The sequence below is a fragment of the Camellia sinensis genome, chromosome 4, assembly GCF_055761805.1.
Source record: "Camellia sinensis isolate YWXY chromosome 4, ASM5576180v1, whole genome shotgun sequence".
NCBI lineage: Eukaryota > Viridiplantae > Streptophyta > Magnoliopsida > Ericales > Theaceae > Camellia > Camellia sinensis.
This window is the reverse complement of record NC_138964.1, coordinates 106,745,160-106,761,808: the sequence shown is the minus strand read 5'-3', so window position 1 is coordinate 106,761,808 and position 16,649 is coordinate 106,745,160. Positions and strand designations below refer to the sequence as shown.

Here is a 16,649-nt window from a genome sequence, read left to right as displayed (position 1 = left end):
GGATTCTAGTGAGAAAAGAATATTTAGAAACTTGCTAAATTGAGAGAAAGGAAAACGAAGCGACTTTAATCAGTTAAGTGTATAAAAAAGTGAGGATTTAAGGGTGTTAGTGAAATATGAGGATATTAGGGAAATGTTAAAAAGTTATTTTGACAAATTGTTAAATGAAAAACATTTAGAAAATTTAGAAGGAGATGAATATGATAGTGTTGATAGAACTAGAAAATATAGGTTTTATCAACGATTAAAAGAGCTTGATGTTAAAGTGGCACGACACTGTTGGCACATAAATTTCAACCAATTTTATGATAAGATTTCCAATTTACTGGGATGATGAGTGTCACCACCCCAACCTGTCCCAAACAGGATGGTGTAGTGACTGATCAGTAGTCCCTGACTACCAAAGGACTAATTGAACAAAAATCAAGTTGGACTCTTATGATAATTGGGGCAAATCTCATTTTAAGTTGCAGAAGCCATTATTCACTTTAGTTGAGTCCATTAAATTCATTTGAACGTCCATTCGGAGCAGTGCTATATGTAATGAAAAATACATCATTCTTGATTGCATACATATTTACAAGGAATACAACATACACAAGATTAATTACAACCCTCTTGTCTTTAGCATATAAACATGAACTTCACGGAGCTAACTTCTTCATGATGCTTCTCTTGCACCTACACACATATACGGGTGAGAGGTGAGCCATTGCCCAGTGAATAGTATTACAGTATAGTGTAAATGAACGAATTCCAAGCATTTGCAAAGTATTGATTTCAATTCATATTTCCAATAGCATTTGAAGATTTCTAATGAGAATACTTCATATTTAAAACATGATAGCATGCTGCATCCTTAGAGCAAAGCAAAACAACCCATTCTCGGTTGTCAAAGGGAGATCTCAATAGCGACTATGGTACGAAAATAAATGTCCTCTAATGAACTACCTTTTCAAGTATAGTTTCTCCAACTGATTTGGATGCCGCTTCATCTTTTTGTGCCGAACTCCGAGAGGGGCTTAGGCCATTGATGGAGCGGTATCTGCCCCGATTGACCTCCACCCCAAGATAATAATTAATTAATTATCTAGTTAACAGATTAATAGACCTAAGAAAAAAGATGTTACGGAGATAGGATTTGAATCCATGACCTCAAGGTTATGAGCCTTGCGAGCTACCAAACTGCTCTACCCCGCGCCTGAATGAAAACTAATAAAAAAGGGGATTAAATGCACCCCTCTACCATATCTGTACACATAGAATATTCCATTTATACAGAATGGTAAAGGGGCCCTCTAAGGACTCACTAAGGATGCAATAATAGATTCATCAAAATATAGGACATTCATTCATTCGGAAACAAAATAAGGATTTCACAAAATATGACATATTAACAAGTTTTCAAAACTAATTTTCGAACATAACTTTACAATAATATTACTCACAAATGGCTCTTGAACCAAGGGTGTTTTCTTCCTCCAAATGCTTGACCTGCATAGAACATGAACAAGACATTGAACACAATTCAACTTACAAGCTCCTACTTCAATTCAAGTGCCGAAACTTACCTTAATATTTCTTAATTATTTTCTTAGGTTGTTCAAGGTCTTCCTAAGCTTATTTCCAGTCTAAATCAAGTATTAACAAGTGTCAAATGCATGCTTAAAAGTGTCATGACCCCAACCTGCCCCTAGAGGTTAGGGTGATGATTGGCCAATAATCCCTGATTACCAAAGTCTTGGCTTAACAAAATACAAAAAGACTAAGATATATAGGGCTTAACCGCGGAAATTCATCATTAAATCATTACGTCTATAGAGCAGTGCATAAGTAATATGGAATGAACATACAATCTTTCATTGATTATATTAGAATAATTTACATCATATACATAAACAAAAGAAAAGTGTAATATTCACATCCATAGGTACAAGACCTTACTATCCATTACATAATACCAAAAACTCGTTCTCCAAAAGATCAAAAGACAAAAGTAAAAAGGTCCACAACCTCTACTGATGCTCCTCTTGATCACCTACATATATATATTTATATATATATGAGAATAAGCCAAGCCCAGTAAATAATATCATGGTAAGGTGGTGAATGAACAAATTCCAAATCCATTAGTAGCAACCATTCATATAGCATTCAACATTCATAAACATTACATGATAAATGGTACATCCATTAGAGCCTCTTAATGGAATAATCGACCCGGGTACGATTAGACAATCCACACTTCAGTGGCGATGGAGCTCAAATATGGTCATGGTATATTTAGATTGTCCCCCCCAATGATTGGGACTAAGGATGTCATCAATAACTTTAAACAAAATAGAGGACATTTGTTCATTCAGAATTAAAATAAAGATTCATAATCCATAGCATATCATCAAGCTTTCCAAATAAATTTTGAACATAACGTTACAATAATATTACTCACAGATGGCTCGTGCTCGATAAAACTTCTAAACAATCTTGACCTACACAAAAGAATACAAATACCGACAAAGTGAAGACCTATTAGTTAAACTATCTTAACTTAACTTTTCTTTCCTAATTCGACATGATTTAGATTAGTTTCTAGTTGTATTCAACTTCCAATTAAGTTCAAAACATGTATAAGGGTATCTGAGGGTCGAAGAAAACGAAAAGAAAACGAAACAGGCAAGAGCCCTGAAATTCGCATGTGCAATTAATGCAGTCTGCAACTTGGTTCTGGGTTGGGGGTGCTGCACGTGCGGGGACCAATTCCGCACTTGCTGTGGAGGGCTTGCCGCACATGCGGTTCTTCATGCTGCACATGCGGGAGAACTGGGTAGATCGAGGCTGGGCTGTTCTTGAGTGTTCTTGGCCTCCAAAACCTGTTTTTCATGCTTTCAAAACCCAAAATATGTTCCATAACATCCTAATATATATTATATATATATGATGTAAAACTAATCAAAAGTCATGTATATGCATTGATTTTGAGATCAAAACAAGAAAAAGATGGATTTAATTCATGTTTCCTATCTTTTCTTTTCTTCTTTTCTTTTTTACACTTTCAATCCTCAAAAATCAAGTTCTAAGGTTCCTAAATACAAGCAAATTATGTAGGCTTATAGTATAACACTTTTGTGATTCAAATCTAAGGTAAAACAATTCAAAACAAGTTTTCTTTCAACAAATCTTTAAACCTTTTTCTTGTTTTCAAACTTTTCCATTTCTTTTCATTTTAATGTTTCCAAAACTTGTTGCTAATGAATTTCTAGCTAGGTTTTGATGTCAAACTAGGGAAGAGGATTGAGTTTCTTACCTTATTATGATTTTCTTTGGTTTTCTAGGACCAAACCTTGGCTCCCTTGAATTTTTCTTTCTTTTTCTCTTCTTTTCTCCTTTTCTGCCTAGAGCTCCAAGAACACAAAACCTCTCCAATTCTCTCCACCTTTCTCTAAACTTCTATCTTTTGTAGGACAGATTAGGTTAATTTGCTAATTATCTCATTAGGTTAGTTGATTAGGCTTACTAATTAACCTTGTTTAAATCCTATTCTTGGTTAGTCTAATTAACCTTAGTTAGGCTTAAGCTAACCTTGTTTAACTTTTGTTAATCCTACTTAATTTTTGATTAAGTACTCATTAGGCTCTACTCATTAGACTAAGTTTATTAAGCTCCTCACCTAAGGTTTCCTAAGTTACCTAGACATTCAATATTTCAATTCAAACAACTTCCCTAACTTTTCATTGTTTGCCTAGTTTTCCATCCTTAGGTTTCTTATTCAAGTCCTTCAAATTTACTAAGGTTTCCTACTCAAACTCAACAAAGCCCAAGTCCTAACATAGCAAACATATCATATGCATTATGCCCATGAAATGAAAGAACTTCCTAGCATAAATGAATGCATGAATGTGTTATGCATGCTTGGTTGTCACAATCTTCCAACTTAAAAAGTTTGGTCCTCCAAACTTAACTTACCTTGCCAAGGAAACAAATCTGGATACCTTTTCTTCATCTCGTCCTCTGTTTCCGATGTGGCTCCTTGCCCATAATGATCTTTCCATTCAACTTTCACTAACGGTATTAAGTTTATTTCTCAATTGCTTGACTTGGCGGTTGACAATCTGAATTGGTTACTCTTCATACGTTCTCATCAATAGCTAATCGGTGATAGTCAATGACATGGAAAGGATCTCGGGCATAACCTCTCAACATAGAAATATGGAACACATTGTAAATTTGTTCCATTACTGGTGGTAGTGCTAAACAGTAGGCCACTGGTCCAATTTTCTCCAAGATTTATAAAGGTCCAATGTAGCAGGGTGCCAATTTACCTCTCTTTCCGAAACGAGATTGGCCTTTCATCGGGGTTACCTTCAAGAGCACATGATCCCCAACATCAAATTCGAGATCCCTTCTTTGCAAATCTGCATAACTCTTTTGACGGCTTTGGGCAGTCTTGAGCCGTTGTTGGATGACCTTGATCTTGTCAATTGTCACTTGTACAGTTTTTGTCCCTAATAATGCTTTTTCCCCCACTTCAGTCTAGCAAATAGGTGATCTACAATTCCTTCCATATAATGCCTTGTGCGGTGCCATGCCAATGCTAGCTTGAAAACTGTTGTTGTAGGCAAATTCTGCAAATGGCAAATGAGTTTCCTAGCTCCCTTGAAAATCTAAGGAACATTAGTGAAGCATATCCTCCAATGTCTGAATGGTTCTTTCGGATTGTCCGTCTATTTGAGGATGGAAGGCAGTACTAAATCTTAAATCTGTTCCCATGGCCGTTTGCAAACTTTGCCACAATCTAGATGCAAATTTCGAATCTCTGTCCGAGACAATGGAAACAGGTACACCATGCAATCTGACAATTTCATCTATATATATGGTAGCAAGTTTGTCTGCATTGTAAAAAGATTTAACAGGTAGAAAATGGGCGGACTTGGTCGACCTCCTATCTACAATTGCCCAAATGGAATCTATACCTCTAGGTGTGTGAGGTAAGCTGGTCACAAATTTCATAGTGATATGCTTCTACTTCCATTCTGGAATAGGTAGAGGTTGAAGTAAACTTGTTGGCTTTTGATGCTCTGCTTTGACTTGCTGGCATGATAGGCAATGAGAGATAAATTTTGTAATGTCTTTCTTCATATTCAGCCACCAATAAATTTGTTTAAGGTCTTGATACATCTTTGTGTTTCCCGGGCGCATAGCAAATTTAGAGTTATGAGTTTCCTCCATAATCTTCTTTTTCACTTCTGGTACATCCGGAACACACAATCTGCTTCTAAATTTCAACACCTGACCTTTCATAACAAATCTTGGTCTTGGCCTCAACTCCATTTCATCACAAACCTTCTTAAGAAATTAATCTTCCATTTGCCTCTGTTTGATCTCCTCGACTATTGCTGGTTGGGCGGAATAGCAGTAAACACCCCCCCTTGTTCATGTAGCACAATCTCTATTTCCATTTTTTTCTCCAAATCTTCACGTATTTCTTTTTGCCCTGTGAGGCTGTGAGTAAGCATTTCAACTTCCCATAGATTTGTTGCTAAGTGCATCTGCCACTATGTTGGCTTTTCCCAGATGGTACTGGATCTGCAAATCATTATCTTTAATAAGTTCCAACCATCTTCTTTGCAGCATGTTGAGCCCTTTCTACATGAAAAAGTATTTTAAACTCTTATGATCTGTGAAAACTTTACAGGTTGCTTCATATAAATAGTGCCTCCATATTTTTAATGCAAAGACAACTGTTGCAAGTTCTAGATCATGTGTAGGATAATTTTTCTCATGCGGTTTGAATTGGCGAGATGCACAAGCAATGACTTTCCCGTTCTGCATAAGAACACAACCCAATCCCTTGTAAGATGCATCACTGTAAATGACAAATCCTTCTGTTCCTAATGGCAGTGTAAGGACTGGTGTTGTGACTAGCCCCGTCTTCAATTCCTTAAAAGTAGATTCTCTTTGATCAGTTCACTCAAATGGTACCCCTTTTTGAGTTAGCTGAGTGAGTGGTACTGCAAATTTCGAGAAATCTTTAACAAATTTTAGGTAATAACGTGCCAAACCCATAAAGTTTTAAACTTCGGTTACATTAGTTGGATTAGGCCAATTGACAATAGCCTCTACTTTATGTGCATCAACTGAAATACCATCTTGATTAATAACATGACCTAAAAATATAACACTGTCTAACCAAAACTCACACTTCTTCAGTTTGGCATACGATTTATTTTCTCTAAGAGTTTGGAGAATAACCCCCAAATACTGTTCATGTTCATCCTCGGTCTTGGAATAAATCAAAATATCATCAATAAAGACAACAACAAATACATCCAAATGGGGTTTGAAAACCCGGTTCAACAAATCCATGAAGGCGGCGGGTGCATTAGTAACACCAAAAGGCATAATCAAAAATTCATAATGGTCATACCTTGTTTGAAAAGCCGTCTTCTCCACATCTTCAACTTTAACCTTTAGTTGGTGATAATTGGATCTAAGATCGATCTTTGAAAATACCCGTGTTCCCTGTAATTGGTCAAATAGATCATTAATTCGGGATAGAGGATACTTATTCTTGATTGTGACTTTGTTTAGTTCCTGGTAATTGATGCATAGCTGAAGTGTTCCATCTTTTTCTTGACAAACAAGACCGGTGCACCCCACAGTGACGTACTGGGCTGGATAAACTGCTTGTCTAACAACTCCTGTAATTGGACTTTTAGCTCTTTTAGTTCTGAAGGTGACATTAGGTATGGAGTCTTTGAAATAGGCTTAGTATTCGGCACCACATCAACAGTAAACTCAATTTTCCTGTTGATTACACCTTTTGGTAAATCAACTAGAAATACTCTTGGAAATTCTTGAACCACTGGAGTGTTGTTAATGATTCGGTTGATGGTTTACCAGTGAACCCTTGAATCGACCTATGAATAGCCCTAGATGCCGTTACGGGCCATCTATTTTCGTTTTAGGCCTTTCAACTTGGATCACCTTATACTGATCCAGTCCAAATTAAGATTTTTCAGCCCACCACACCTATAAAATTAAATGAGATATCCAAAATTGCAACAACTATAGATGCACTAAGTTAATAAGTTATACAATGAAATTATGGGATAGTGATTGAACATTGCTTAAGGGTAACAACAACCGTGTCAGAGAATCAGTTTGGATTTATGCCAGGTAGATCAACTATAGAAACAATTCATTTACTAAAAAGATTAATATAAAAATACAGAGATAAAATGAGGGATCTACATATGGTTTTATAGATCTAGAAAAAGCTTATGATAGGGTGTTTGGAGATATAATCTGGTGGGTGTTGGAGGAAAAATGTGTAACTAAAGGGTATATTGATGTGATAAAAAAGACGTGTACAATGGAGCTCTAATTTTAATTAGATCACTTTCACGAGAAACTGGTGAATTTCTAATCATTGTAGGGGTGCATCAATGGTCAACTTTATGTCCTTACTTATTTTCCCTAATCATGGATGAATTAACTATACTTATTTTCCGTAGTCATGGATGAATTAATTAAACACATTCAGGATGATCCATAGTATGTGTTGTTCATTGATGATATCATTCTAGTAGACGAAACTAAGGAAGGAATTAACACTCAATTAGAAATATGGAGAGGAGCACTCGAGTCAAATGATTTAAAATTAATAGAAATAAAACTGAATATATAGAATGTAACTTTAGCAACAGTAGATGTGGAAATAATGGAGAAGTGAAGATTAAAAACTAGGAGATAACAAATAGTGAACATTTTTTGTTACTTATGTTCGATTAGTAATAAAGATGGTGAGATTGGTGATGATGTGATCCGTAGAATCAAAGTAAGTTTGTTCAAGTGAAGGATTGTGCCCGGCATATGATGTGATCGATGATCGATGAACACCAGCAAAATTGAAAGAAATTTTTTATAGAATAGCTATAAGGCCAACAATGTTTTATAGGACAGAGTGCTGAACAATTAAGAAACAATATGTGCATAAAATGATTGTAGTTGAGATAACAATGCTTAGATGGATGTGTGTCTAGACTAGAAAAGATAAAACTAGAAATAAATATATTCGTAAAATGTTAGGAGCAGCACCTATTGAAGATAAATTGAGAGGCAAAAGTTAAGATGGTTTGGTCATATGTAATGAAGACCTATAGATGTGTTGAAATGTGTCCCACATCGCCTGGAGTTGCCCATCTATGCTGGTTATGAGGCTCCAGTTTCTCTCTCCTTAATACCTGGGTTTTAAGGAAAAGTATGTGCTGGGCTTTTTAATTCGGTATCAAAACTTGGTTGGGCCTGTGACTGGTGTGCCGTTTGTCCAGCTATTGTATGTTGTGGTCCAAGAGGGTGTGTTGGAATGTGTCCCATATCGCCTGGAGTTGCCCCATCTGTGTTGGTTATAAGGCTCCGGTTTTATTCTCCTTAATACCTAGGTTTTAAAGAGAAGTGTGGCCTGAGCTTTTTAATTAGATGCAATGGTAAGGAAGAAGGATAGGGTCATCATAAATGGAGATGCTTGGGGGAGAGGAAGACCTAAGTTGACATGAGATGTGGTAGTGAAAAAAGATGTACTTATTTAATTTAATTGAACATATGGCCCTTGATAGGGCTGCATGGCGAAAAAGATTCATGTAGCTGACCCCACTTGATTGGGACACCGGGCTTAGTTTGGTTTGGTACTTGAATTCTATTGAATTTGACCTGAATTGTAGAGTTTTTTATTGTTTCTAATGCAATTTTTCCCCTTTTTCTTTCTTCCCTTTCTTTTTCCTAATAAGTAAAACATATGCCAAAAAGGCACATTAAAAGGAGGTGCAATCCATGTATAGAGGGTGTACATAAAAAGAGAAGCTAGATATTTTTGTATGAAACAACAATAACATAAATTTTTTACAAATCCCATAAATGGTTCAAGGAAGAATTAATCTTGTTAAGAACAAGCTTCTCCATGCTACCAATGGACTTTCAATTCCCTTTTCCCCAAATGAACAGATGAGGAGGACCTGCATTGGTTCTAGTATACTGAGGATGTTGACCTTGAAACATATTTGTTTATCTTAAGCTTGAAAAAAAAGATAGAGGTATTTTCTTTTTGGGAATCATGTAACATATTTCAGAAAAAGGAAAAGAAAAACCTGTTTGAAAAGAATGCTTTTGAAGCCATATGGTCCTGTTGTCAGTTTTGGCTACCAAACTATTGCTTTGACAGGGCTCATAATAGGTAAGGTTAAGCTTATTCAAGTTGCTGTTAGCTTAATTGTTGCTGCTAACTCTTGTGCAGGAATGCAGTTTTCATCATAGTCTGAACTATAAGTGGAAAATGGCTGGTGCAAAAGATAGGCAAAGTGTTATGGATTGGAAAAAGCAAAAAACAGTTACTCCCATATGGAGACCAGTCTGTACAAAATCTAGTTCCTCTGAAGGTGAGGTTTCCAGTATAGCAGCTGCTTAACTAATTCTTTGTTATCCTATGAGCCACTACATGCATTTCTTTTATATTCAGTTGTCAAATTCCTTATTCTCTTTTCATTTTACATTGATTTATTTTTTAAAGTAAAGGTGAAGAATGAACTTGCCCTCACTCCCTTTCTGGTCACTACTACTATTGTGTTCCAAAGAAAGGTCTTGTATTCTTTTTCTTTTTTTAGTAATAATAATAAAAAAAAAAATGGAGCAATGACATGACTTTTCTGTATCTTCTTAATCAAATAATGGAAGTGAAAATCTTAATCAAATAACTGAAGTTTTTCACTTCCATTATTCCCATTGCTAATCAATTTAAGGACAATAAACAGCTCATGTAGAAAGTATGCAAAACCTTGGATGCTCTGTTGTGTAACTTGCATCTAGGTGGCTCATGGGTTAGTTGATGTGAATTTGCAAAATGTTTAGTGAAGGAACTGCAGGTTGAGTTTGAAGATTTGCATGATGTGGGTAAATGTGGAAAGCAAGAAGATGGAATTAAAGTCCAAGAAGTACATGCTAGTATTTCTAGCAGTGCTTTAGATGCTCAACATACCCATGAAGATGGTGAAGCAGCAAATGGAGCAACTGACCCAACTTTTAACTCTAGAGCATTTCTGGATAATGATGAAGAAAGAGCTCCAGGAAGTGGATCAGTGCATTCTGATGAGAAGCATTCAGTTTCAGTAGAGGTATGTGATATGTATGTGTATGTATATATATACACATAGTAGAGGGACTATAAGCTTTTAATTATGTGATTATTGGTCATTGTACCCTTGTTTTTATGTGCTGCCACCAGGGGGAGGGGGGGGGGGGGGGGGTTGGCGGCAGCGGGGGGAGAGGTAATTGTATGGCACACTTTTTAAAGCTATGTTTCAGCTTGTGCACTTTGAAGGCAGGAATTATGAACATAACACAATGCCTTATTACTCATCTGGACCTTGGTGCCTGTACTGTAGGATCTTTGCTGTCCAAAACAGTGCCTTTACTATGTTGGATGATATTTTCTGTCATGCTTCTGTATATCTAATTGATGTAGAATTATCACATATGAAATAAAGTTGCTCCATTTTAATCTAGAAAACTTCAAGTACGAGTATGATAAGAACGATTTGTGTAGAGAAACTGATGTATTATTGATTGATGAATTGTTGATTGATATTTGATTCTGTTACAATTGATTGATTATATAGATGTAGGTTAGGTGGTGGTAGGTGAGGAGTAGGTGAGTGTAGTAGGTGAGTGTGTGGTAGGTGATGGTAAGTGTGTGGTAGGTGATGGTAAATTCTAACAGCCCCCCGCAAACTCAAGGAGGATAGAAACTAACCAACTTGAGTTTGGAGAGAGGAACAAAACAAGAAAATACATAAAAAATAAAATAAAGATAGGAGACACTGTATGGTCGTGTCAGACCGTTGGTGAAGACACTAAAAGGTGGTGCCATAACGTGGTAGAGGACACTGGATGGTGGTGTCATAACGTTGTAGAGGACACTGTATGGTGGTGTCATAACCATGTAGAGGACAGTTTATGGGGTCATGTCGGACCGTTGTAGCAGACAATGTTGTGACAGTTGTTGTGACAGTTTACGGAGTCTTGCTGGACCCTTATAGAAACTAACCGGAATCTATGTCGGGACAGTTTACAGAGTCTTGTCGGACCCATAAAGGAGCTAATCGGAATCAATGTCGGGACAGTTTACAGAGTCTTGTCGGACCCATAAAGGAGCTAACCGGAATCAATGTCGGGACAGTTTACAGAGTCTTGTCGGACCCCTTAAAAAATCGCATCCTCAAAAGGTGCGCCCAATTTTTCAAAAAAGGCGTGCCATCAAAAGGCGTGCCCAATCCATAAAAAGGCGTGCCATCAAAAGGCGTGCCCAATTCATCAAAAGGTGTGCCGGACATGATGGCGAGGCACGTGGGCGCCTTGGCTTGCGTGCCCGTTTGTCGGCTGGTGGGAAGAGGCGCGCGATGCGCGTGGCTGCCTCGGCTATAAGACAGAGGCTGAGGCTGAGGCAAAAAACCTGCGAGAGATATTCTGAGAGAGAGTGCTGAGAGAGATTCTGTAACACTCTGTTTTCTGAGAGAGAATTCTGAGAGAGATACTGTGTAACACTCTGGTGCCTAGAAAATGGCTTCATCGTCTTCCCGCGGGCTGCTCACCCTCTTTCCCGACCTCAACGAGTCAACGAGAGAGAGAACTGGTGCGGTGGCACTGGAAACTCAACCAAGCGCCCCGGAGTTTGCTCCGTTGAACTTTCCGATGCGGTCGGTGGAGCAAAGAATGGCAGTGCAGTCAGATGTAGAGGCCAATCAGTATACTTTGAAGGCATGTGTGGAAAGCATGACGGCGGTCACAAATTTGTCGAACCGGCTGCAGAGTAGGACAAATGAGGTGCAGCATGTAAACGCCCAACTGGCTCTGCTCCAACGCATGTATAAGGATGCGTGAGCAGAGATAAGTGTGCTAAAGGCGGAAAACAAGGAGCTGAAGCGGAAGGCCACCGTGATGTTCCGATTTGGAGGGCCGCCATATGCTGCAGTGGAAGAGTATGGGGGAGTGAACGTGCTGGGCGGCGTGGAAAACTCAGATGCAGCACCGTCAAGGACTGTCCAAGACGGAGGCAAGAAGAAGAGACCCGCAGCAGAGTAGAGAAGAAAATCCTGCCTGTGGATGTGGCTGCTTTGTTGTTGTTTTTTGTTTTTTGTTTTTTTTTTTTTTTTTTTGTTTTGGGTGTAAAATTGTGATCGGGGTTGAGCCCCTGATATGAATAAAAAGAGTTTGGTGTGCAGTTCATCGGCGTCGTCTGCGTCTTCTGTGTGTTTGTTTTTTTTTTTTTTGTGTTTTTTTTTTGTGTTTTTTTTTTTTGTTTTTTTTTTTTTGTTTTTTTGTTTTGGGGTTTGTTTTGGGTGTGTTTGTGCAAAGAAATAAGAAGAAAAAAAAGATGAAAAAGAAAGTGAAAGAGAAATAAAAAAAAAAGAAAGAAAACCTGCAATGGTTTTGTTTTTTTTTTTTGTTTAAATAAAAGAAATAAAGAAATAAAATAAAATAAAAGAAAGAAAGTTGAGTGTGTGCCCATGTGCAGTTCTGCCGAAAGGGAGAGATAAAGAGTCCGTTTTTGGTTTTTTTTTTTTTTTTTTTTTTTTAATGTTTTTATTTGTTTATTTAAAGTAAGGGGAATCATGGGTGAAAAAGTAGAAGAAAAGAGAAAAAAAAAAAGGAGAATAAAAAAAAGTGCACATGGTTTCAGCGTGTGGAAATGGGACGGTGGTGGGAGTTTGGTATAGTTGTGTCGAAGAAGAATAAAATAAAATAAAAAATAGATAAAAGATAAAAGTGGTGGAAGGGTGATAAAATAAAATTAAAAAAAAATAGATAAAAGATAAAAGCAGTGTACTCTCTCTCACCCTCCATCTCACAGCAGCCATGAGAAGGCAGAGAACGGTGTTTGGCAACATAAGGGAAGTCGAGGGAGGCGAGGTGGAAGTCGCCGTCGGCAAGGAGGATGTCGTCGGGGAACCGGAAGAAGGGCGCTAACTGGGCGCGACGGTGGTGGGAGCAGCGGGTGGGGGTGTCCGCCAGCTGATCGATGTTGGTGAGGCCGGAGTGTACGGCGGCGATGGTCTGTCCGGCGAACGACTTGCCGGAAGAAGGTTGCGGACTGATGGGTAAAGGATTCCTTTGGCAGTGCAAGATGATGCCATTTCCTTTTTTTTTTTTTTTTTTTTTTTTTTTTTTTTTTAAAAAAAACTGTGAGTTGTGTGATAGGAGCTGCTGCTGTGTGTAAATGTAGCTGCCATGGCCATGAGGGAGAGGGATCATGTCTGATGCAGAGGATCCGGCGGGCGGTCAAGGCAAGGTTGCCGCCCGCCGGAAGGCGGAGAACACCGAGAACACCAAGATCTTTAACCTATTGCTCTGATACCATGTAGAGAAACTGATGTATTATTGATTGATGAATTGTTGATTGATATTTGATTCTGTTACAATTGATTGATTATATAGATGTAGGTTAGGTGGTGGTAGGTGAGGAGTAGGTGAGTGTAGTAGGTGAGTGTGTGGTAGGTGATGGTAAGTGTGTGGTAGGTGATGGTAAATTCTAACAATTTGTATGTGAGCAATTCTTCTTGTTACTATTCAACTTAAAATTTAAACAAGAGGAAACCAAGCAGTCAGTTTTTTGAGGAACTTAAGGAAAAGACATCAATTTAGGAACTTGGGTTTCATAATTCAAACACCAAGTCTCACAACAGAAAACACAAGTAGTGAATTAGCCTTGGCGAACACTAACCTCTCTTTATACTCTGGCAGTCTTTTTTCAATTTCATTTTACTGCTGGGCCCAAAAAGTTTTCAATATTTTGTAACCTGATTTTTGTCATATTGGACTTTCATCTGATTATCTCCCTCATTTTCAAATGCATTCAGGCATCCTCTTTGCTGTGCTTCTACATGATTGAGGAGTTCTGTAGAAAATAACTTGGTCCAATCTGGAAGAGTTATCAATGTATCACTCGTGGTTATTATTTATTAAATGTTTCAATCTATGAAAAAGATTTCAGACCTTACTGAGGGAGTGGCAGTTGGAGAAAGGTGTCCAGAGTGTCCTAGGTCTTTTTGTCTTATCGTCATCTCTTTGCTTAGTAAATATTCTTTCAAATATCTCCTTTCCATCAACTTCCCAGTAGCCCAGTGGCACTACTCTAACCTATGTGTTATCATGACTAATTCTTAACTATGAAGCATGGGTACTTTGACAAACATGCCGTACCCATACGAGGTACTTACCCGCGCATAGTATTTCATATGGTACTTCTGCATACGTACCGGGTACACGAATCTTAATTTTTAACGTACCCAGACGTACCTAGTATATACTCAAGCCGTACCGTATTTCAGTCGAAACAATATTTTTTTTAAATTATAGAGATAAAATTTCTTTCACTAGATTTCTTTGTTATTTTTAGTTTCATGCTTAGTGATTTTAAAATTAAATTATGATTTAAGTTATTTAACATAATACATTTAATTTTGGTTTATACCTTTACTTTTGGCATTAAATGTTAATTGTAGGTTGGATTTGAACAAATTAATCAATTTAATCAATTTTTGCATTACCAAACCAAACCAAACCAAACCAAGTCTTAAGTCCCATCAAATGGGGTCGGCTACGTGAATCCTTCTTCTCCACGCGGCCCTATCAAAGGCCATTTCATTAGTCAATTAAGTAGATTCATATCTCTATTTATAACGCTAGTCAATGTTAATCTAGGCCTACCCCGTCCTCTAACACTTCCATCTACCGTTACAGCATCGCATCTCTTCACTACTACCTCTGTTGGTCTCCGTTGAATATGACCAAACCATCTCAAACGATTCTCTCTCAACTTATCTTCTATCGGTGCTACTCCTACCCATTCCCGAATACACTCATTCCCGTACCCGTATCCTATTTTTTTTGAATTTTACCATATCGACGTACCCGTATTGTACCAGTGCCAGTACTTGTACCCGTATCCGTGCTTCATAGATTCTTAACAACAGAACCTTATAATATGATTCAGTTTCCTTTCGCTTCGTCCTTTATTTTATTTTATTTTTTTTCTGAATATATGTTGGACTGGTAGTGTCTTCAAATTCAATCCTTGCTGTTGTTGTTTTTGATTTCTTCTTTTTGATGATTTGAGACTCTGTCCCTCTTATCTTTCTCTGTTTTTGCTGTGCAGGTAGGAGCTTCCTTAATGCGTTTCATTAAAGGAAAATGGTACAACTTCCATAATGAAATCTCCATGTGATTAAAATTTAATAAATACACACAGGCACAAACATATACTTTTGACATTATCTTTTCTTAAATTCCTCGCAGGGGATCTACACAGAAAAAAATTGAAGAGGACATGGGAGTTAAAATCATATTTCCATCATCAAGGAAGGAGGATTCTATCAGTATGCTCTTTCTTCATGATAATTTTTTTTTTTACATTGTACATGGTTGTTAAATGTAAATTTTTGTTTTAAAGCTTCAAGTTTGTTTAGTCCCCTCGATGTTTTTAGCTCTGTTGACCTGAAATTATGTCTCGTGTCATACTCCAAAGATTTTATTGTACTAGTCATATGTTCTACTTCTGCTACTTTGTTTCTAGAGCTGGAAATGAGCCAGGCTGCTTGTAAACTGATCGGGCTCAGTTGAAGCTTAATTTTAAAGCTCATTTAAGTAACAAGCCAAGTCTTAGAAGCTGTAAGCTTGGTTCATATGAGCTCATGAATGAGGTGTTTATGTCAGTAATTACTCAAAATTATGCTTTTCAGTTCTCATACTGGGTCATTTGCAACCTGCTTTTTTGTGATGTATATTTCATCTTTGTTTTCCATTTTTCAATTAAAATTGTTTTTAAAAGACTAGAAAATGAATGTTAATCGAAAAATAACACATATTGACGAAAAAAACACCTAAAAAAATGGATTCCAAACCCAGCACTTAATACAACAGAAAGCTGCCTTTTGCCCGAGAGACCTTAAGTGATGCACGAAAGGGCGGCTCTTTTAGTCAATGTAGTAACTTTATTGATTCGTCTTTGATCTGGTGCATCTTTTTAGATTTTAAGTACCAACCAACTTAGTGCTGGCATGTGTAAAGGAAAAGGACAACTTTTACTCCTTTGACCTATTAAAAGGCTTGTAGATTTTGGCCAAGCCAAGCCAAGCCAAAAGTACAAAGCCAAATCTGGACATTTCTATAGTCAATCATGCCAAGTTCAAAAAAACATAATACTCTGCTTGACAGTTTGTACTGCTTCATTTGCACTTCTTATTACCAGTAAACTTCTTTGATGGATTGACTTTGCACTATATTTATTCTTTGGATATGCAAGATCAGGCTGCACATATATGCATTGCATGCATGGAATGTTAATATTGTTATTGAAATTGGGTTATTCACTTCCCATAGTGTTTTAGATTTAGGAGCAATGCTAAGTTGATATTACAAATTATTTATTTATTTTTAACACCCCCTCTAAATTTGTAATACGAAAAAATATTTTGAACTGCTCAAGTTTTTGTGATGTTATACTGCCTTCGTGAAAATATGTACAAGTTGCTTGTTGGTGTTGACAAACTTCAATTGAATTTTTTCTTTGCTAGCCAAACTTTTGATAAAGTGATGACGTAATT

General features: G+C 37.2%; 1 protein-coding gene across 8 annotated transcripts in view; it reads left to right on the top strand.

The window, feature by feature from the left end:
* LOC114286843 (uncharacterized) overlaps positions 1–16,649 on the top strand; it is a 30,360-nt gene that overhangs the window by 1,314 nt on the left and 12,397 nt on the right. For 4 of the 8 annotated variants that reach the window (XR_003637684.2, XM_028230070.2, XM_028230067.2 and 1 more), the window contains 5 exons: positions 9,290–9,431; positions 9,563–9,630; positions 9,915–10,163; positions 15,203–15,240; positions 15,343–15,422. Coding sequence is in view for 6 of the 8 variants with exons in the window: in XM_028230067.2 (XP_028085868.2) it covers positions 9,290–9,431; positions 9,563–9,630; positions 9,915–10,163; positions 15,203–15,240; positions 15,343–15,422 (577 nt within the window). In the remaining 2 variants the exon portion in view is untranslated. Of the gene's footprint in view, positions 1–9,289; positions 9,432–9,562; positions 9,631–9,900; positions 10,164–15,202; positions 15,241–15,342; positions 15,423–16,649 lie in introns of all 8 variants that reach the window. The other 4 variants (XR_014327246.1, XM_028230068.2, XM_082865857.1 and 1 more) reach the window with 1 other exon arrangement.